The sequence below is a fragment of the Coregonus lavaretus genome (assembly GCF_964263955.1).
Source record: "Coregonus lavaretus genome assembly, chromosome: 10".
Classification (NCBI taxonomy): Eukaryota; Metazoa; Chordata; class Actinopteri; order Salmoniformes; family Salmonidae; genus Coregonus; species Coregonus lavaretus.
In genome coordinates this window covers 15,971,152-15,993,518 of record NC_139997.1, presented here as the reverse complement: position 1 = coordinate 15,993,518, position 22,367 = coordinate 15,971,152, and the positions used below count along the sequence as shown (strand labels likewise).

Genomic DNA, 22,367 nt, shown 5'->3' with positions numbered 1-22,367 from the left:
CTGTTGTTCTGGGATTGATTTGCACTTTTTGCACCAAAGTACGTTCATCTCTAGGAGACAGAACGCGTCTCCTTCCTGAGCGGTATGACGGCTGCGTGGTCCCATGGTGTTTATACTTGCGTACTATTGTTTGTACAGATGAACGTGGTACTTTCAGGCATTTGGAAATTGCTCCCAAGGATGAACCTGACTTGTGGAGGTCTACCATTTTTTTGTCTGAGGTTTTGGCAGAGTTCTTTTGATTTTCCCATGATGTCAAGCAAAGAGGCACTGAGTTTGAAGGTAAGCCTTGAAATACATCCACAGGTACACCTCCAATTGACTCAAATGATGTTCATTAGCCTATCAGAAGCTTCTAAAGCCATGACATCATTTTCTGGAATTTTCCAAGCTGTTTCAAATCAAATCAAATCAAATTGTATTGGCCACATGCGCTGAATACAACAGGTGCAGACATTACAGTGAAATGCTTACTTACAGCCCTTAACCAGCAGTGCATTTATTTTAAATAAAAAAGTAAAATAAAACAACAACAAAAAAGTGTTGAGAAAAAAACAGCAGAAGTAAAATAAATTAACAGTAGGGAGGCTATATATGCAGGGGGGTACCGGTGCAGAGTCAATGTGCGGGGGCACCGGCTAGTTGAGGTAGTTGAAGTAATATGTACATGTTGGTGGAGTTAAAGTGACTATGCATAAATAATTAACAGAGTAGCAGCAGCCTAAAAAGATGGGGTGGGGGGGCAGTGCAAATAGTCTGGGTAGCCATGATTAGCTGTTCAGGAGTCTTATGGCTTGGGGGTAGAAGCTGTTGAGAAGTCTTTTGGACCTAGACTTGGCACTCCGGTGCCGCTTGCCGTACGGTAGCAGAGAGAACAGTCTATGACTAGGGTGGCTGGAGTCTTTGACAATTTTGAGGGCCTTCCTCTGACACCGCCTGGTATAGAGGTCCTGGATGGCAGGAAGCTTGGCCCCAGTGATGTACTGGGCCGTACGCACTACCCTCTGTAGTGCCTTGCGGTCGGAGGCCAAGCAGTTGCCTACCAGGCGGTGATGCAACCAGTCAGGATGCTCTCGATGGTGCAGCTGTATAATTTTTTGAGGATCTGAGGACCCATGCCGAATCTTTTCAGTCTCCTGAGGGGGAATAGGCTTTGTCGTGCCCTCTTTACGACTGTCTTGGTGTGTTTGGACCATGATAGTTCGTTGGTGATGTGGACACCAAGGAACTTGAAGCTCTCAACCTGTTCCACTACAGCCCCGTCGATGAGAATGGGGGCGTGCTCAGTCCTCTTTTTTTTCCTGTAGTCCACAATCATCTCCTTTGTCTTGGTCACGTTGAGGGAGAGGTTGTTATCCTGGCACCACACGGCCAGGTCTCTGACCTCCTCCCTATAGGCTGTCTCATCGTTGTCGGTGATCAGGCCTACCACTGTTGTGTCGTCGGCAAACTTAATGATGGTGTTGGAGTCGTGCCTGGCCATGCAGTCATGGGTGAACAGGGAGTACAGGAGGGGACTGAGCACGCACCCCTGAGGGGCCCCCGTGTTGAGGATCAGTGTGGCAGATGTGTTGTTACCTACCCTTACCACCTGGGGGCGGCCTGTCAGGAAGTCCAGGATCCAGTTGCAGAGGGAGGTGTTTAGTCCCAGGATCCTTAGCTTAGTGATGAGCTTTGAGGGCACTATGGTGTTGAATGCTGAGCTGTAGTCAATGAATAGCATTCTCACGTAGGTGTTCCTCTTGTCCAGGTGGGAAAGGGCAGTGTGGAGTGCAATAGAGATTGCATCATCTGTGGATCTGTTGGAGCGGTATGCAAATTGGAGTGGGTCTAGGGTTTCTGTGATAATGGTTTTGATGTGAGCAATGACCAGCCTTTCAAAGCACTTCATGGCTACAGACGTCAGTGCTACGGGTCGGTAGTCATTTAGGCAGGTTATCTTAGTGTCCTTGGGCACGGGGACTATGGTGGTCTGCTTGAAACATGTTGGTATTACAGACTCAGTCAGGGACATGTTGAAAATGTCAGTGAAGACACTTGCCAGTTGGTCAGCACATGCTCGGAGTACACGTCCTGGTAATCCGTCTGGCCCTGCGGCCTTGTGAATGTTGACCTGCTTAAAAGTCATACTCACATCGGCTACGGAGAGTGTGATCACATAGTCATCCGGAACAGCTGGTGCTCTCATGCATGCTTCAGTGTTGCTTGCCTCGAAGCGAGCATAGAAGTGGTTTAGCTCTTCTGGTAGGCTTGTGCCACTGGGAAGCTCGCAGCTGTGCTTCCCTTTGTAGTCTGTAATAGTTTTCAAGCCCTGCCACATCCGACGAGTGTCAGAGCCGGTGTAGTACGATTCAATCTTAGTCCTGTATTGACTCTTTGCCTGTTTGATGGTTCGTCGGAGGGCATAGCGGGATTTCTTATAAGCGTCCGGGTTAGAGTCCCGCTCCTTGAAAGCGGCAACTCTACCCTTTAGCTCAGTGCGGATGTTTCCTGTAATCCATGGCTTCTGGTTGGGGTTTGTACGTACGGTCACTGTGGGGACGACATCATCGATGCACTTATTGATGAAGCCAGTGACTGATGTGGTGTACTCCTCAATGCTATCTGAAGAATCCCGGAACATGTTCCAGTCTGTGCTAGCAAAACAGTCCTGTAGCTTAGCATCTGCGTCATCTGACCACTTTTTTTATTAACCGAGTCACTGGTGCTTCCTGCTTTAGTTTTTGCTTATAAGCAGGAATCAGGAGGATATAGTTATGGTCAGATTTGCCTAATGGAGGGCGAGGAAGAGCTTTGTATGCGTCTCTGTGTTTTTTTCCTCTGGTTGCACATTTAACATGCTAGTAAAAATTAGGTAGAACGGATTTAAGTTTCCCTGCATTAAAGTCCCCGGCCACTAGGAGCGCTGCCTCTGGATGAGCGTTTTCCTGTTGACTTATGGCCTTATACAGCTCATTCAGTGCAATCTTAATGCCAGCATTGGTTTGTGGTGGTAAATAGACAGCTATGAAAAATATAGATGAAAACTCTCTTGGTAAATAGTGTGGTCTACAGCTTATCATAAGATACTCTACCTCAGGCGAGCAAAACCTCGAGACTTCCTTAGTATTTGATTTTGTGCACCAGCTGTTGTTTACAAATATACACAGACCGCCACCCCTTGTCTTACCGGAGTCAGCCGTTCTATCCTGCCGATGTAGCGTATAGCCCGCTAGCTGTATGTTATCCATGTCGTCGTTCAGCCACGACTTGGTGAAACATAAGATATTACAGTTTTTAATGTCCCGTTGGTAGGATAACCGTAATCTTAGGTCATCCAATTTATTTTCCAATGATTGAAGATTGGCTAATAGGATAGATGGTTGCGGCAGTTTACTCGCTCGCCGTCGGATCCTTACAAGGCACCCCGACCTACGTCCACGATATCTCCGTCTCTTCCTCATGCGAATGACGGGGATTTGGGCCTTGTCGCGTGTCTGTAGGATATCCTTCGCGGCCGCCTCTTTGAAGAAAAATTATTTGTCCAATACGAGGTGAGTAATCACTGTCCTGATATCCAGAAGCTCTTTTTGGTTATAAGAGACGATGGCAGAAACATTATGTACAAAATAAATTACAAATAACGCGGAAAAACACACATAATAGTACAATTGGTTAGAGGGCTGTAAAACAGCAGCCATCTTCTCCGGCGCCATTTCGTAAAGGCACAGTCAACTTAGTGTATGTAAACTTCTGACCCACTGGAATTGTGATACAGTGAATTATAAGTGAAATAATCTGTCTGTAAACAATTGTTGGAAAAATTACTTGTGTCATGCATAAAGTAGATGCCCTAACCAATTTGCCAAAACTATAATTTGTTAACAAGAAATTTGTGGAGTGGTTGAAAAACAAGTTTTAATGACTCCAACCTAAGTGTATGTAAACTTCCGACTTCAACTGTAGATACGTACCAGCCCACAATACCCTTGTCCGCATTTCTTTCCCTTTTGATTGGCCCACTTTCTTCCATTACCGTGTGTTAGATCATTTATTTATGTACTCATTTCCCTTCATGCCTCATAATGGTGCGGAAACACAGCCAATATGCAATTCTCCCTGGCACGGAATGGCATGGCACAGCACAGCCTGAGTGGAGTCCTCGAAACAGCTTTAGCACCACCAGCCTACACAGTATGCACTCCCTCTGCCAATATGATTTCATGCTAGGATTTACATCAATACAAACGGGTGACATTCTGTGGGGCATGAACAGTGAATTCCCAAAAGGACAGATGTTGGCAAGTCATGGGGACACTGGGGTTTGTTACTATTGCCAAACATATCAACATCGCTGACATTAAGGGGCCAGTTTCCCATACCCAGATTAAGTCTTGAACTAAAAAACATTGAGATTTTCCATTGAGCGTGTTTTTAGTCCAGGACTAGGCTTAATCTGGGTCCAAGGAAACTGGCCCTAAAAGTCAAAGAGAGGACTTATAAATAGCATATTCTTCTTGTTAGAGGTTAATTCATTTCTTGTTAGAGATTAAATACAAGCTCCCCTCAACGGCTTGGAATAGCTATAAGATCTACTTTAGCTTGCCCGTGTCTAGGGTTGCAAAGCTACCGGTAATTTACCAAAGTTACCAGAGTCTTCAGTAATTAACAAAACATCTATGGCAATATGTTAAATTTGGTAATTTACATTTTAAAATGTTTTATTCAAACATAGTATAAATGTTTTAAATTTGTGTCCACATTGTCCATGAGTTTCTAGTAGATAGACCATATAGTTCAAGAGAAAATAGCCTTATTAACAAAAACAAAACATTATTTTCAATTAACTCTGCAACTCTTCCAACTATTGACTTTTTTCAAAACTGCCACCAGTTTGACGCCAAAACATTGACAACAAATACATAATGACATAGTAAAATAAATAAAAGTGTGTAGAAACAAATTTAAAGGATGTTTCATGCTGAAATCCTCATATTAATCAATCAATTAATCAATTAATCAAATGTATTTATAAAGCCCTTTTTACATCAGCAGATGTCACAAAGTGCTATACAGAAACCCAGCCTAAAACCCCAAACAGCAAGCAATGCATATGTACTGTAGAAGCACGTGGCTAAGAAAAACTCCTTAGAAAGGCAGGAACCTAGGAAGAAACATAGAGAGGCTCTGAAGGGGGCCAGTCCTCTTCTGGCTGTGCCGTGTGAAGATTATAAGAGTACACGGCGATTAAGGCCAGATTGTTCTTCAAGATATTAAAGCTGCAACATGTAACTTTTTGGGCGACGCGACCAAATTCCCATTGAAACATGAGTTATAGCTCTGTCATTCTCATTCAAAGCAAGTCTAAGAAGCGGTAGATCTGTTCTATGTGCGCTATTTCTATGCTTCCCCTTCTTAAGTATATATTTTTTTTAACTTTTGGTTTTGTACACCAGCTTCAAACAGCTGAAAATACAATATTTTTGGTTATTGAAAATATACAGTGGGGAGAACAAATATTTGATACACTGCCGATTTTGCAGGTTTTCCTACTTACAAAGCATGTAGAGGTCTGTAATTTTTATCATAGGTACACTTCAACTGTGAGAGACGGAATCTAAAACAAAAATCTAGAAAATCACATTGTATGATTTTTAAGTAATTAATTTGCATTTTATTGCATGACATAAGTATTTGATCACCTACCAACCAGTAAGAATTCCAGCTCTCACAGACCTGTTAGTTTTTCTTTAAGAAGCCCTCCTGTTCTCCACTCATTACCTGTATTAAATGCACCTGTTTGAACTCGTTACCTGTATAAAAGACACCTGTCCACACACTCTATCAAACAGACTCCAACCTCTCCACAATGGCCAAGACCAGAGAGCTGTGTAAGGACATCAGGGATAAAATTGTAGACCTGCACACGGCTGGGATGGGCTACAGGACAATAGGCAAGCAGTTTGGTGAGAAGGCAACAACTGTTGGCGCAATTATTAGAAAATGGAAGAAGTTCAAGATGACGGTCAATCACCCTCGGTCTGGGGCTCCATGCAAGATCTCACCTCGTGGGGCATCAATGATCATGAGGAAGGTGAGGGATCAGCCCAGAACTACACGGCAGGACCTGGTCAATGACCTGAAGAGAGCTGGGACCACAGTCTCAAAGAAAACCATTAGTAACACACTACGCCGTCATGGATTAAAATCCTGCAGCGCACGCAAGGTTCCCCTGCCCAAGCCAGCGCATGTCCAGGCCCGTCTGAAGTTTGCCAATGACCATCTGGATGATCCAGAGGAGGAATGGGAGAAGGTCATGTGGTCTGATGAGACAAAAATATAGCTTTTTGGTCTAAACTCCACTCGCCGTGTTTGGAGGAAGAAGAAGGATGAGTTCAACCCCAAGAACACCATCCCAACCGTGAAGCATGGATGTGGAAACATCATTCTTTGGGGATGCTTTTCTGCAAAGGGGACAAACAACTGCACCGTATTGAGGGGAGGATGGATGGGGCCATGTATCGCGAGATCTTGGCCAACAACCTCCTTCCCTCAGTAAAAGCATTGAAGATGGGTCGTGGCTGGGTCTTCCAGCATGACAACGACCCGAAACACACAGCCAGGGCAACTAAGGAGTGGCTCCGTAAGAAGCATCTCAAGGTCCTGGAGTGGCCTAGCCAGTCTCCAGACCTGAACCCAATAGAAAATCTTTGGAGGTAGCTGAAAGTCCGTATTGCCCAGCGACAGCCCCGAAACCTGAAGGATCTGGAGAAGGTCTGTATGGAGGAGTGGGCCAAAATCCCTGCTGCAGTGTGTGCAAACCTGGTCAAGACCTACAGGAAATGTATGATCTCTGTAATTGCAAACAAAGGTTTCTGTACCAAATATTAAGTTTTGCTTTTCTGATGTACCAAATACTTATGTCATGCAATAAAATGCAAAGAAATTACTTAAAAATCATACAATGTGATTTTCTGGATTTTTGTTTTAGATTCCGTCTCTCACAGTTGAAGTGTACCTATGATAAAAATTACAGACCTCTACATGCTTTGTAAGTAGGAAAACCTGCAAAATCGGCAGTGTATCAAATACTTTTTCTCCCCACTGAATTTCACACCTGTCAAGGAGTGATGTGTACGCGGCGAGTGAAGTCAGACACAGGACACAGAGATTCAGGCAGACTACTTTACTAAATGTAAAGTACAAAACAAACACAACTGGAGGGAAAAACACCATATACGAAATATGGAATAACAACAAGGCCGAACATCGACTAGACATAAAACAATAACACACAAATACCAAACGTGAGACAAGGGAAATTATAGGCTAAACAATCAAACATAATAGACAACAGGTGTAACTACTCAAGACAAAACAAGACAAACACCGAAACATCGATCGGCAGTAGCTAGTACTCCGGGGACGACGAACGCCGAAGCCTGCCCGAGCAAGGAGGAGGAGCAGCCTCTGCAGAATCCGTGACAACACCGGTTTTGATGGTACAATGATTTTCTACACTATACATTGCTTGTTTTGTCACATAAACTTAAATTAGGCTAATTATTATAAAAAAAAATACCAGGAAATGGCAGAGCGATTTCTGCAATGGCTGTGCGAAGTTGCTGGATATTGGCGGGAACTGGAACACACTGTCAATCCAGAGCATCCCAAACTTGCTCAATGTTTGACACGTCTGTGAGTATGCAGGCCATGGAAGAACTGGGACATTTTCAGCTTCCAGGAATTGTATACAGATCGTTGCGACATTGGGCCGTGCATTATCATCCTGAAACATGAGGTGATGGCTGCGGATGAATGGCACGACAATGGGCCTCAGGATCTCGTCACGGTATCTCTGTGCATTACAATTTCCATCAATAAAATGCAATTGTGTTCGTTGTCCGTAGCTTATGCCTGCCCATACCATAACCCCACCACTCACACACATGACGCCATACACGTGGTCTGCGGTTGTGAGGCCAGTTGGCCAAATTCTCTAAAACAAAGTTGGAGGCGGCTTATGGTAGAGAAATGAACATTCAGTTCTCTGGCAAAAGCTCTGGTGGACATTCCTGCAGTCAGCATGCCAATTGCACGCTCCCTCAAAACTTGAGACATCTGTGGCATTGGGTTGTGTGACAAAACTGCACATTTTAGAGTTGCCTTTTATTGTCCCCAGCACAAGGTGTACCTATGTCTTGATATGCCACATCAGGTGGATGGATTATATTGGCAATGGATAAATGCTCACTAACAGGGATGTAAACAAACTTGTGCCAGAAATGTGAGAGAAATACACTTTTTGTGCTTATGGAAAATGTCTGGGATCTTCTATTTCCGCTCATGAAACATGGGACCAACACTTTACATGTTGCATTTATATTTTTGTTCAGTGTACTTTATATGTGACAAGGCCACACAGAGGGCCAAATATAATTACAGACACCTGTGATAATCTGAATTACCCAAAAAAGGCCACTAGATGTCTTGTGATAGATTACATAAAATCCTTGAAATATACCAACATTCTGGTAGTTTCAAAGGTTTCCAGTAATAAACCGTCATTTTGCAAACATACCCATGTCAAAGAGACCCCTCCAGGGTTCATACGTCATTACAATCAAAGATAGTGGTGGGAAAAAGTCCAACTTCTCCAACAATCCCTTTGAAAGCATCTAAGCTATCCAAATCACTCCCCGGGGCAGCGCTGTGTACATTATTACAGGAAGACGCCTTCCTTGGGAGTCTCCACCTGTAAAATGTGAGGTGTCAAAAAAGCCAGACCAATTTCTGCCTGTGTTGTGACAAGATGAAAGGGAGGACAGGTAAATAGAGAGGGCCTGCAGTAGAAAATGCAGCTCTTATCTTTGCCCTGTCTAAACCCCTGAAGCGCCTTGGATAAACTGGGGGAACTCGCTGCTGCAGATCTAATAGAACAGATCTAATAGAATGGGACATACAGTACATTACTGAGTAATACTGTAAGACTAATTTTCTGTACTGCAAAACCACAGAGGGATAGACTGCCTAAATATATTGCATTGTTCTGGCTGTGCTTAAGGTACCCATGATATCATCAGTCATGCTCGCACCCACATATGCGCATGCTCCCACACTTGCTCACTCATGCACGTACAGGCACACACACACACACCCACCTACAAGTACACCCACTCAATCGTAAATCATGTCATCTCATTCCCTCAATTACCAGAGCATGACATTAACCTATATGGAGATCACCCTATAAAGAAATGCATTGAAAGAGCAAGGTGAAGGGGAAAATAAAAAGGTCAGTTAAGTACACATGTGACCTTGGTCATTTGAGCACAAACATCACTCTTGAATAGGATGAAATTTAGTGATTGCAGAAATGAGGCCCACATAACCCTACAATGTGCATGTGATGTCAACCAATGACAACTGTGTCTAAACCAATGATGGTTCTTTGCTCCACACGAGAGCCTCTGTTGGACCAAATCATCCAAGGATGGAAAGTCTGTGCTAGGGTTTACTCTTTTGTTAAATGCCAAACTTACACCCAGCCCCTAATCCCTAGGCATTCATTTAGACTTAAATGGGACAGAAAGGTTTGAGCGATGTGATACAAATTCCACCCAGCTTATCAGAAGGCAAGGTGAAGCAATAACCAAACTATTTTAAACATGTCCAATCCTTTCATATCTGCACTAATGCCAAGGGGGTAGGAGCTAAGGGTCGATTTGAAATTCAGCATCTATTGCCTTACATCACTGGTGTGCATCAAAAGGATGGAAACTTTGTCATACAGAAAATATAACAAATTCTGCAGACTGCAACTTAGTGAAAACTTTGACATTGACATCTAGAAAGGCGAGTGGTCGGTAGGACTGATGTAGGAAAAAACAAGGAATAAAATGCTTCTCTCAAAGGAAGATACTACTAAATGCTAAAAATACTTCAAGCAAGAAACTGCCTCAGGCTTAAAACCTTAGTTTGGGATAAGTCATGACTGTAAGTCACTTTGGATAAAAGCGTCTGCTAAATGGTATATTTTTATATTTTAAATTTAAGTCTACTCTCAGGTTGACTTGAATAAAAAGCAGTCACATGGGCCAATCTGTAGTATGTGAACAGTTATGTGCTTCTGTCCTCCATACTAAAACTCCAAGTTCAAAGCGGAGGCCATTTCATTTAACATCTGTCACATACGTCTTGTTTTTAAGGTTTATGTGTCCAAGGCCCATACGAATTAGATATCCACTCACATTGTGCAATGGTAAATGGCTTTCTTGACACTTTCTTTTCCTCCGGACCGTAAATAACTGACTGCGAGTGAGTGAGAGAGTGTGGCTACTTTACAGGTAGCTCTTTCATTGAGCAGATAAATAATAAAAAAGCGGGGGGATAGGACAGAGGATAATAATCAGGAAAGCCCTAATATAGAGAGGGTAAATCGAACAAAGTCAGAGTAGAGGCAGAAGAGGATTTCAGAGGCTACAGGACAACATGTCTCTCCTGGCCCCTATCAGAGATGACCGCTGATAAGCGACTGGTCTCAAAGTCTAGGTCCAAGAGGCTTCTTAACAGCTTCTACCCCCAAGCCATAAGACTCCTGAACAGCTAATCAAATGGCTACCCGGACTATTTGCATTGACCCCACCCCCCACCACTTTTTTTTTACGGTGCTGCTGCACTCTGTTTATTATCTATGCATAGTCACTTTACCTCTACCTACATGTACAGTGAGGGAAAAAAAGTATTTGATCCCCTGCTGATTTTGTACGTTTTCCCACTGACAAAGAAATGATCAGTCTATAATTTTAATGGTAGGTTTATTTGAACAGTGAGAGACAGAATAACAACAAAAAAATCCAGAAAAATGCATGTCAAAAATGTTATAAATTGATTTGCTTTTTAATGAGGGAAATAAGTACTTGACCCCTCTGCAAAACATGACTTAGTACTTGGTGGCAAAACCCTTGTTGGCAATCACAGAGGTCAGACGTTTCTTGTAGTTGGCCACCAGGTTTGCACACATCTCAGGAGGGATTTTGTCCCACTCCTCTTTGCAGATCTTCATTAAGGTTTCAAGGCTGACGTTTGGCAACTCGAACCTTCAGCTCCCTCCACAGATTTTCTATGGGACTAAGGTCTGGAGACTGGCTAGGCCACTCCAGGACCTTAATGTGCTTCTTCTTGAGCCACTCCTTTGTTGCCTTGGCCGTGTGTTTTGGGTCATTGTCATGCTGGAATACCCATCCACGACCCATTTTCAATGCCCTGGCTGAGGGAAGGAGGTTCTCACCCAAGATTTGACGGTACATGGCCCCGTCCATCGTCCCTTTGATGCGGTGAAGTTGTCCTGTCCCCTTAGCAGAAAAACACCCCCAAAGCATAATGTTCCCACCTCCATGTTTGACGGTGGGGATGGTGTTCTTGGGGTCATAGGCAGCATTCCTCCTCCTCCAAACACGGCGAGTTGAGTTGATGCCAAAGATCTCGATTTTGGTATCATCTGACCACAACACTTTCACCCAGTTCTCCTCTGAATCATTCAGATGTTCATTGGCAAACATCAGACGGGCCTGTATATGTGCTTTCTTGAGCAGGGGGACTTTGCGGGTGCTGCAGGATTTCAGTCCTTCACGGCATAGTGTGTTACCAATTGTTTTCTTGGTGACTATGGTCCCAGCTGCCGTTAGATCATTGACAAGATCCTCCCGTGTAGTTCTGGGCTGATTCCTCACCGTTCTCATGATCATTGCAACTCCACGAGGTGAGATCTTGCATGGAGCCCCAGGCCGAGGGAGATTGACAGTTATTTTGTGTTTCTTCCATTTGCGAATAATCGCACCAACTGTTGTCACTCTCACCAAGCTGCTTGCCAATGGTCTTGTAGCCCATTCCAGCCTTGTGTAGGTCTACAATCTTGTCCCTGACATCCTTGGAGAGCTCTTTGGTCTTGGCCATGGTGGAGAGTTTGGAATCTGATTAATTGATTGCTTCTGTGGACAGGTGTCTTTTATACAGGTAACAAGCTGAGATTAGGAGCACTCCCTTTAAGAGTGTGCTCCTAATCTCAGCTCGTTACCTGTATAAAAGACACCTGGGAGCCAGAAATCTTTCTGATTGAGAGGGGGTCAAATACTTATTTCCCTCATTAAAATGCAAATCAATTTATAACATTTTTTACATGCGTTTTTCTGGATTATTTTGTTATTATTCTGTCTCTCACTGTTCAAATAAACCTACCATTAAAATTATAGACTGATAATTTCTTTGTCAGTGGGCAAACGTACAAAATCAGCAGGGGATCAAATACTTTTTTCCCTCACTGTACATATTACCTCAATTACCTCTACTAACCTGTGCCGCCGCACATTGACTCTGTACCGGTCCCCCTGTATATAGCCTCCCTACTGTTTATTTTTTATTTTTTACTTATCGATTTTTTACTTCAGTTTATTTTAGTAAATACTGTAACACTTATTTTTCTTAAAACTGCATTGTTGGTTAAGGCTTGTAAGTAAGCATTTCACTGTAAGGTCTACACCTGTTGTATTTGGCACATGTGACATATAAAATACAATTTGATTTGAAATGTGTTGTTTTGCAGGGTCAGCCATAGAGTACAGCGCCCCTGGAGCAAATTAGGGTTAAGTGCCTTGCTCAAGGGCACATCAAAATATTTTTCTGTGGCAGGTAACCTTGTCGGCTCAGGTATTTGAACCAGCAACATTTAGGTTACTGGCCCAAATGCTCTAACCGCTAGGCTACTTGCCGCCCATACTGGTGACTGTAGCTAACGTAACTCTATAACCTTTCTCATCAAGCTCACATTGGCTCTCATTTGTTACTAAGGCACTCGGATATATACAGTGTACATGTATACAGGCCAATATGTACGTATAAGGCAGCATTTTACTTACAGTTCATTGAAATGTCATGGCATCATCGAATAAACTGTATGCTAACATACGTACATGGTAATAATTCCAACGCATCATAAATGGAACAACATAATGAAATTATTTCATTCTCTCATCTGTTTATTCACTACCCAAAATCGAGGCAGACTCCTCAATCTCATCAAAAATACAGAACAGACACATGCCGCAAACTATGCATGTAATTAATAGAAGCTTTCCTGGGTGATGATCCTCTGTGGTCCTCTGTAGCTCAGCTGGTAGAGCACGGTGCTTGTAACGCCAAGGTAGTGGGTTCGATCCCCGGGACCACCCATACACAAAAAAAATGTATGCACGTATGACTGTACGTCGCTTTGGATAAAATCGTCTGCTAAATGGCATATTATTATGATAAGCATCACAGAGACAAGCTGGGTATGATTAATACTGCCATGCATTGCATTATCATTATTTCCATGGTAACGGAACATTAAAGGCCTAGCTACATAAGTCCTCCCCAGACGCACATGAACACACGCATGCACACAAACGTTTGTTACAATGGGAACCAGGGGGGGAAAAATGTCCAAGAGTCACAAAGTCTCATTCCCCTCACCACCTCGAATGTGATCTACTGCAATAACAGACGAGACCTTCAAAGTGAGAAGAAATGGAAATGAGATGGGGGGAGGGGAGGGAGGGATAGAGGTAGACTTCAGCTGCGTTCAATTAATATTTAAAGACTTTGTTTATTACATATTTAATCATATTTTTAGGGTGGAGATAGAGGTCTGAGCGGGACTGATTTATTGGTACCGTGCCCACCCGCTCCCGCGACATTTCATAACGTGCCGGCCCGCCGACATCCCACCTGCTCCCGCCAGATCTCATCCAGCTCCTGCAATGTTAGAATTACACACCTTCAAAACCACCATCTAATGCATTATACTGTGTAATGAATGCATGATTTCATAAGACACATGCTGGTTGGAATAAAGTCATTTTATTAAAACTAACTCCAGTGTAAACAAACTTATTTGAAGCAGCCCAGACAAAAAGTGGAATTAGGAACGAGTTCACTTTCCAATTCCAAAATCATCTCAACTCGAACTGTCAGTAAGAGAAAGCAAAGGCAACACATAGGCTAGACTGACTAATACCCAATCATAATAGCCATTATTAACTTTCCAGTGAGAACTGCAAGCTGACAATTGCTTTTATAATTCCTCTTATAATTCATCACAACTGGCCACATAAACTCAATCCCATTGGATAATTGTTTTTGCCACCACTACTGTTTGAAGCCGGCGCGCGAGTCAGTTGTGTAACATGCACCCCAGTTAGAGGTGGGGAGAGGAGAGGGACACAAGATTGATGTGATATAAAAGTGGTTTTATAATAATTCACAGCACATTTAAAACGGCAATACGACCATTATGAAATAATTTGTGGGAATTTGTCTTTCTGACCGCCCACCCGCAGCATGAACCATTCAGGGTGCGCCGCACAGTTCTCTGTCGGGTCCTGCGGGCGACGCGGTAATGCAGGGCTCTAGTTCGAGACATCTCAACAGTTGGCTTCCAGCACTGTTAAATGCACACCCCATTTAGTCACCTGGCGCAGGGTCTCTCTGCCTAGGATCTTTTCCCTCTATCACCTATTTTCATTCTTCTTCACTCTATCCCCCAAAGAGAGAGAAATGCAACACTGTATCCTGGATATAAAAATATATGAAGTATAATTCTTAGATAATCACTGAAATTGAAAAGAGGAGGGTCAACTATTAAATGAGAGCTGATATTTGAAAGTTATGTTTCTAAGGCAACCTCGTTTGCAATGGAAAGTCATTTTGTAAGACAATGGTGGTTAGAAATCACTAAAGTGAATTTAATTATAAAACCTACATGTTATGAATGGGTGGCCCACAGATGAGGTCAAGTTATTAGTAAATTATTGATCTATCGATGACAACAGCATTAGGGCGAGGGATTAGGCAGGAAACATCTTGGAACAAAGTAATCCACATATTAGGCTATAGATCTCTCTGGGGACGGAGCATCTCCTTGGCACTGCTGTGATGGTCCGAAGTGAAATGCTTGGGGCTCTCCTCCTCAGAGTCTGGATTTTATGAGAAATGGTCAGGTCTCAAGCCACACATTCAGTTTAGTGTGAGAAGAGCCTTGACCTTGTGAAAATACTTATGTGAGGATAAGGCCCATAAGACAGCTCACAATCTATACCTTTATACACAAACTGAAACACATCAAGCATGCATGTAAGGTAGTACACACACACATCATATGCCTGTCCGACACACACACACACACACACACACACACACACACACACACACACACAGTAGTAGAAGTCTTTAATATTGAACTGGGGAGATAACGCTAATGCACCATTCCTGCCTGCATACTGTAAATCCTAGCACTGCCTGTTCCTGTTCGCCTTAATGAGTTATTGAAGCCTAATTAATTCACAGTGAATTCCTAAATTGAAGTCAGAGTTTCCATTACGATTAGGGGGTGCCGTGTTTACGAAGAGTTTTGCCGTCATGCCTCAGATACCACTTAATATCGGGCCCCTCCCCCTCCATCTCTCCCCATCTTCAGGAGAGTAGAAAAAGAAAGCTCATTTTCCCGAGGCTTTCATGGATTTAAATAATAATGTTATTTTGTATGGGAACTCTAACCCTCCCATTATGTTGACGGAGAGGAAGAACAGTGAGAAACACAGGGGCGAGGGAGAGGAGACATGCCTCGTATCCCCTAAGCTCCAATTTGACAAGAAGTGAGTCAGCTCATGAGGAATTTAATTTGAACAGATGTCAATTAATACCCATTATGCCTGCTCTTTCAGGAGGTTGCTGAATGATCTTCATCTCATGTTCTCGGAGCAGAGTCTTACATGAGAGATTCAAAAAGATTTCACATGATATAGTCCTCTCATTTCTCCACTGTGCTGGTTGAATCGATAGCGCTAGGAAATGAGGTTGCTAGGCCTCTCTGTTAAAGGGGAAATCGAGTGCTCCGGTTCTCAACATCTAGAGATGTGTTTTTTCCCCTACAGAATGTTGAAAAACAGACGCTTCAAAATGTCTTGACGTTCATCATTCTAGAGAACATCTCCCAGTTCTCTTTTAATTGCGTAAACTCCGGCAAGTATGTAAGGAAATTATTCTGTTCAATACATTTAGGCACCACTTCAAAGGACTGAGATGACTCAAGTTGACTAAGTTCGTTAAATATACACTACCAATCAAAAGTTTGGACACACCTACTCATACAAGGGTTTTTCTTTATTTTCACTATTTTCTACATTGTAGTAATAATAGTGAAGACATCCAAACTATGAAATAATACATGGAATCATGTAGTAACCAAAAAAAAGCGTTAAACAAATCAAACTATACTTTATATTTGAGATTCTTCAAATAGCCACCCTTTGCTTTGATGAATATTATTTTTGACAATATATCATATTGTTTTCACAATATCACAACAATATTTTTGCACTAGTTGGCTGTACCTGCACAAACTCCAGTATTATTCCTTCAAGCTTCTCCATCTTCTTTTTAAATAGGGAGCCAATTTGTTTTCAGTACTTAAATTTCCATGACTGATCAAAACTTTTCTCATGACTCTCTTGTCCCTCTGCAGCAGACATATGGTGAGCAATTTGTTTGGAACATCGAATCGCAATAAAATCACAGTATCAATACAGAATCCTGAAAATTGCATACATATCGTATCGGCACCTAAGTATCGTGATAATATCGTATCGTGAGGTTCCTGGTAAGTCCCAGCCCTTTTGACCATGTTTCCTTATAAAAGCACACACTCCACGATTCCTTGCCTCCTCAACTGTTTTGGAGGAGAAGGTCCAAGGTCCCTTCCCTCTGACCTTCTCCTCCAAAGAGAATGAGGCTAGGAAAGAGGATGTGAGGAATCCAGGAAAGATTCATTGAGAAAGAGCCACTTACTTGAGGGTGAACTGCTCCACTGTGGAGTTGGGCACCAGGTAGAGGAATATGTTGAGGGTCTCTCCCGGCTTCAGCGGCTTCTCCGGCAATCTCAAGAACATGTTCTTATCCAGCTGCTTGTCCACAGCCATCTGCTTCTGGCTGGACTTGTACAGGCTGATGCTACCAATGCGGAGGAGGGGATGCTGAGAGGGAGGCTCGCCCCGTGATCCTCCTCTGCGGCCCGAGCTCTCGCCGCACTCCCCTCCGCTGTCCGGGTCGTGGAGGGTGTAGTAGAGCTCGGCCTGGAGGGACTCCCCACTCAGCTCCATGACCAGGCTGTCGCTGGAGCCTTTCCTCCGGCCCAGGGGGGCCACATTGGTGTTGAACCAGGTGGGGGGCAACTCCAGCTGGGCCAAGCACTGGGCCAGGTTCCCCTGGAGGCGGCACGACGTCTTGATCTCACGCACGTCCCGGAAGCCATGGAGCCTCACGCAGGGCAGCTTGTCCTGGACCTTGAAGTCATCCCAGTCGCGACCGGCGATGTAGAAGAGCACCTGGACCACAGGGTTGCTAGAGAACACCCTCGACTGGACGATGAAGGCCCGGACCTTCCAATTGACCGTCAGCCGCCCGGGGATGTCCAGAGGGCTGGATGGCTGGAGGATGTCCTTGGACAGGCTCTGGTCCTGGGTGAACGGGCCGAAGGTTATGTTGACGGCGGGAAGCTCCTTGGTCTGGAAGACCACAAAGCTCTCGGAACGCTGGAGAGGGTGTCCGTTGGCGGGGCTACCGCTGCTTTGGCCCGAGGACCTGGTCTCTCGCAGGAAGAAGGCCAACTGGGCATTGGAAAGCTTGAAGTTGGCGGGAAGGTAGATGTCCGGAGGGATGGGGGTGGGGGTGACTGCCGAAGAGCTCAGGAGAGCATCTGAGCTAGTCGGGGATACTTTACCTGCAAATGCTGAACACAGAAAGAGAGACAGAAAGAGAGAGAGTAAAAGGTTAGAATCTTTACAATGCAACATGTATTTTTTATTTTGCAAATTTCACCTGCTCTTTGCATGCAACTGCCACAGATAACACTCATTATTTGATAAAGGGGCATTATGTGTCAAGTGGTCTGCAGGCAGGTTTCCCATTGTGTCCAATGAAATGGGTTGTAGAAGTTAACAAGCTGCAGGACACTGATCTTTATCGAATCTGCTGTTCACAAGATAAACAGCGACACCACACGCTCAATCGATTGTTCCTCAAGTTCAATTACCTACCAATAGTCAGTCTTACAATTGACTGAGTAGCTAACAAATGGACAAAACACACAAGCGTTCAAAACAAGATATTTGATGAGGACAACATGTAAAAGGGAAATAGGGAGATACTTTAGAACAAAATAAAGTGGGAACAACACTCAAACGTGTTATCTAAGGACAAACTCTGGGAAAAAAGAACAAATAAAAACATATACCCTCGAGCTATAAAATACAATACGCTCAGACATAGGACACAGTCATAAAGAAACAGCATTGATGTGACATACTTATCAATAGTACCAACAACAGGAGATAAACGTGCCAAAGCCTTTCGAGACAGACCAAATCAGAGATTAAAAGTCCCATATTCCAAATCGCCTGGCATTGAAAGTATATGTCCTTAAGTAATAGCCCTTCAAAGGAGTATATTCAATCATCAGTATAGTTTGCAGTCACCAAGTTAACAGATTGTCAGTAAAGAAATAATCAGTGTTTCTCTGATAAATCTCCTCAGATATTCGCAGTACTAGAACAGATTCCTGGTAGTTCACTTGCTTGCGCTGCAGCACACAGCTGTGGGGGATCTACAGAGGTTCTTGAACTTGTGCTTATATTCCCTTTGGTACAGTCGTGGTCCACAGCAAAGACCCACAGAAGCTCTTTGAATCCAGTCCACACATGCAGCTCCACTCCGTCAGCAGTTCCTGATAGACCAAACCCCTCCTCGCAAGCCCGGGTTTAATGCTGTAGACAAAGCCTTGACACCGCCCTGTCTCGCCACACCTAGCCTCAGTCTATAATCAACATTTTAGCTCCCAGCCAGGGCTAAGACACACAGGCCTCAAAGGACTCTTGCACCACACACACACTCATAAAAAAAAAAGATATTGTTCAGCTCGATTCATCCTCTCCCACTGGATATGTTCAGGAAGAGGCTTTCGTGTTTGTGTGAGCCAGAGTGTGTGAGTGAATAAGCGTCTATGTGTGTTGGACGGGAGGGGTGGGGTGGGAATGGGGGAGGGATGTACTACTTGAATGCATTCAGGCAAAGAGAGTGAGTGGGGGAGAGAGAGAGAGAGAGAGAGAGAGAAAGGGGGGGGGGGCGATTATGTAAAGATTATTGATGAATTAGCTCTGCCTGTCCCCTCTTCGTCTGCCACAGGCCCCCGAGAAAGATAATGAGGATGCCTGGGGAGGGTTGGGGGTGGGGGATTGACTACTCCCCCCCCCCCCCCCCAAGTGCCTGCAATTCCTACAATAAAGAGAAAGGAATTCTTGGATGTGTGTGTGGGCCAGGCATCCGCTCAGCATCACACTCAACAGGAGGCCAACAAGATGAAGGGGCCTGTTGTTCATTCAACCAGGAACCGTTTCAGTTATTTCCACATCAAGAACATAAAGAGAATAATTCTCATCTCGTAATGAGATAGATGTTCTTGAACACTTTTTATCAGTTCTTGTCAGTCATGTCCCCGATTTTCCACAGGGCTACCACTTATTCTGCGTATCTGCTTGAGTAGCCTCTGCCGAGTTCCTAACAACCGGATGTTCCGGTTTTCAGGGGAAATGGAAAGAGAGCCCATGACTCGACTTCCGCTTTTGGACATTAACAAGGCAACACTCCATCTTAACTCTTCCTCCACATTTACTGGATTGGTTGAACAGTACTCCCCTGACAGTTTTTCTTCTTCTCGTAAAGACCATTATGTAGAGGGTCTAGTTTCAGGCATTATTTGTACGCCTACAACATTAGGTTACTGCTTGAGGGACATGAGTGCATTTCTGCCGAGTGGTCTGAACCATATGGTGTGCTCCTGCAGTGTGGTTCGACTCTGACCGTCTGAGGGCCAGGCATTCTGACATGCTACTCTCAGCTCCTCCTCTCACTTTTTCTTTGCTACTGTATCAAAGTGGGGTCGGGGTGGGTGGGGGCGCAGATGGGGCTTACAACAGGAAACCTGATAACAACAACCCCCCCCCCCCCCCCCAATTTGGCTTCCTATTAGACATAAGGGCCAAACTGAGTGGCTTCTCTTCCTGTTGCATGCTCCGTTACATGATACCCATCTGTTGGGTGGGGGATATCAATGCGTAGCTAGCATCAGCTCAGGGCTCTTTCCATCTATCAGATCACATTCCCTGATGGGGATTAATGAAAATGTCTGCCACAATTGGATGTTGAGGTTGGAGATATTTCATTCCATTTACAGCCAATCCACAATTTATGCAACAAAAAGATTTGGAGCGCAACGCAGTAAGTGAATGTCATTTTTCGTCACAAAGTGGCCGGTTCCTTGTAGTACGTAGGCCTGCCTACGGTGCTTGCAATGCACATTTCTTTAAAATAAATAAAAAATTGAGCATATTATTCCTTGCACTACAGTGGGGGCAGTGTTGTGTAGATATTTTACCACCAAAACTCGCTTGGTTAAAATGGAACCAGAAAAATAGATTTTGTTCCTTTCTTTTTCGGCACAAAGTTGTTTCACAAAAATAATTAACTCTACATCGATCAATAAATCTGTGAAAACAAAAGTGATGAAAGTATAAACGCCTTTCCTTGATCTGGGCTCGGTCTCCCTAAAGCGTTAAATCGCCAAAATGTTTCCCAAAACCATATTTACAAAGTTGCACTTGAAAACGCTTGTTATTTACCGATTTGGAAGATGGTGCCGATGGACATGGCACACCTTGTTTCAGTCTCCTAAGCAACATTCTTTTGTTATTTCTCACGTTATTAGCCCAGAACGTTCTTTGTATTATTACATCCAGACAGAAGTAACTTTGGGATATCAGAGAGGCGGTACCTCACCAGCATTTTGACCAAGAATATGACTTTCCTTAATTGGATCCTTTGTTCGTACCTTTCAAGGCGATTGAACTTATCTCAGAGGCTGCTCCAAGATGCTGCCGGCGGAGAAGAGGTATTCAGAGTGGACATTTAGTCCAACTCAGGAGGCATTTACACCATCCACCACTTTTGAGTATATTACTCGCTAATGTTCAGTCCCTGGACAATAAAGTAGACGAGCTCAGGGCGAAGATCTCCTTCCAGAAAGACATTAGGGACTGTAACATACTCTTTTTCATGGAATCATGGCTCTCTCCAGATATACTGTCCCTGTCCATACAGCCAGCTGGGTTATCAGTACATCGTGAGGATAGGAATAAAGAACTCTCCGGGAAGAAGAAAGGCAGAGGTGTACATTTCATGGTGTGATTGTAGTAACGTACAGGAACTCAAGTCCTTTTGTTTACCCGACCTAGAATACCTCACAATCAAATGCCGACCGTATTACCTCCCTAGAGAATTATCTTTGGTTATTGTCACAGCTGTGTGTATTCCCACTCAAGCCGATACCACGACAGGTCTCAAGGAACTACACTGGACCTTGTGCAAACTGGAAACCGCATATCCTGAGGCCGCATTTATTGTAGCTGGGGACTTTAATAAAGCAAATCTGAGGAAAACGCTACCGAAGTTTTATCAACAAATTGCCTGTAGTACTCGGGCTTCAAAAACTCTCAACAATTGTTACTCTCCCTTCCGGGATGGCTACAAGGCCCTCGCCCGCCCTCCCTTCGGCAAATCAGATCACGACTCCATTTTGATCCTCCCTTCCTATAGGCAGAAATTCAAACAGGAAGTACCCGTGCTAAGGTCTATTCAATGCTGGTCTGACCAATCAGAATGCATGCTTCAAGACTGTTTTGATCTTGCGGACTGGGACATGTTCTAGGTTGCGTCTGTGAATAACATTGATGTATACACTAACACGGTGACTGAGTTAATCAGGAAGTGTATAGGGGATGATGTTCCGACTATGACAATTAAACCTATCCAAACCAAAAACCGCAGGTAGATGGCAGCATTCGCGCAAAACTGAAAGTGCGAACCACCACATTTAACCACAGCAAAGTGACTGGGAATATGATTGAATACAAACAGTCTAGTTATGCCCTCCGTAAGGCAATCAAACAGGCAAAACGTCAGTACAGAGAAAAAGTGGATTTCAACAGCTCAGACACAAGACGTATGTGGCAGGGACTCCAGACAATCACATATTATAAAGGGAAAACCAGCCACGTCACGGACACTAAGTCTTGTTCACCGACAAGATAAACACCTTCTAAGCCCGTTTGAGGATAACACAGTGCCGCCGACACGGCCGCTCCCGAGGACTGTGATCTCTCATTCTCCGTACACCTCCGCCTCTCATCCCTAACCACGTCCTCAGAGCATGCGCAGACCAGCTGGCTGGTGTTTACGGACATATT

General features: G+C 44.0%; 1 protein-coding gene across 1 annotated transcript in view; it reads right to left on the bottom strand.

Moving 5' to 3' along the window:
• Positions 1-18,455, bottom strand: part of LOC311135958 (transmembrane protein 132E-like) — a gene marked incomplete at its 5' end in the record, with an annotated part of 108,120 nt that extends 89,665 nt beyond the window's left edge. The window contains 2 exons of the mRNA XM_084170004.1: positions 16,861-17,800; positions 18,377-18,455. Of these exons, the coding sequence (XP_084026130.1) occupies positions 16,861-17,800; positions 18,377-18,455 (1,019 nt within the window). The remainder of the gene's footprint in view (positions 1-16,860; positions 17,801-18,376) is intronic.
• Positions 18,456-22,367: the final 3,912 nt, after the last annotated feature.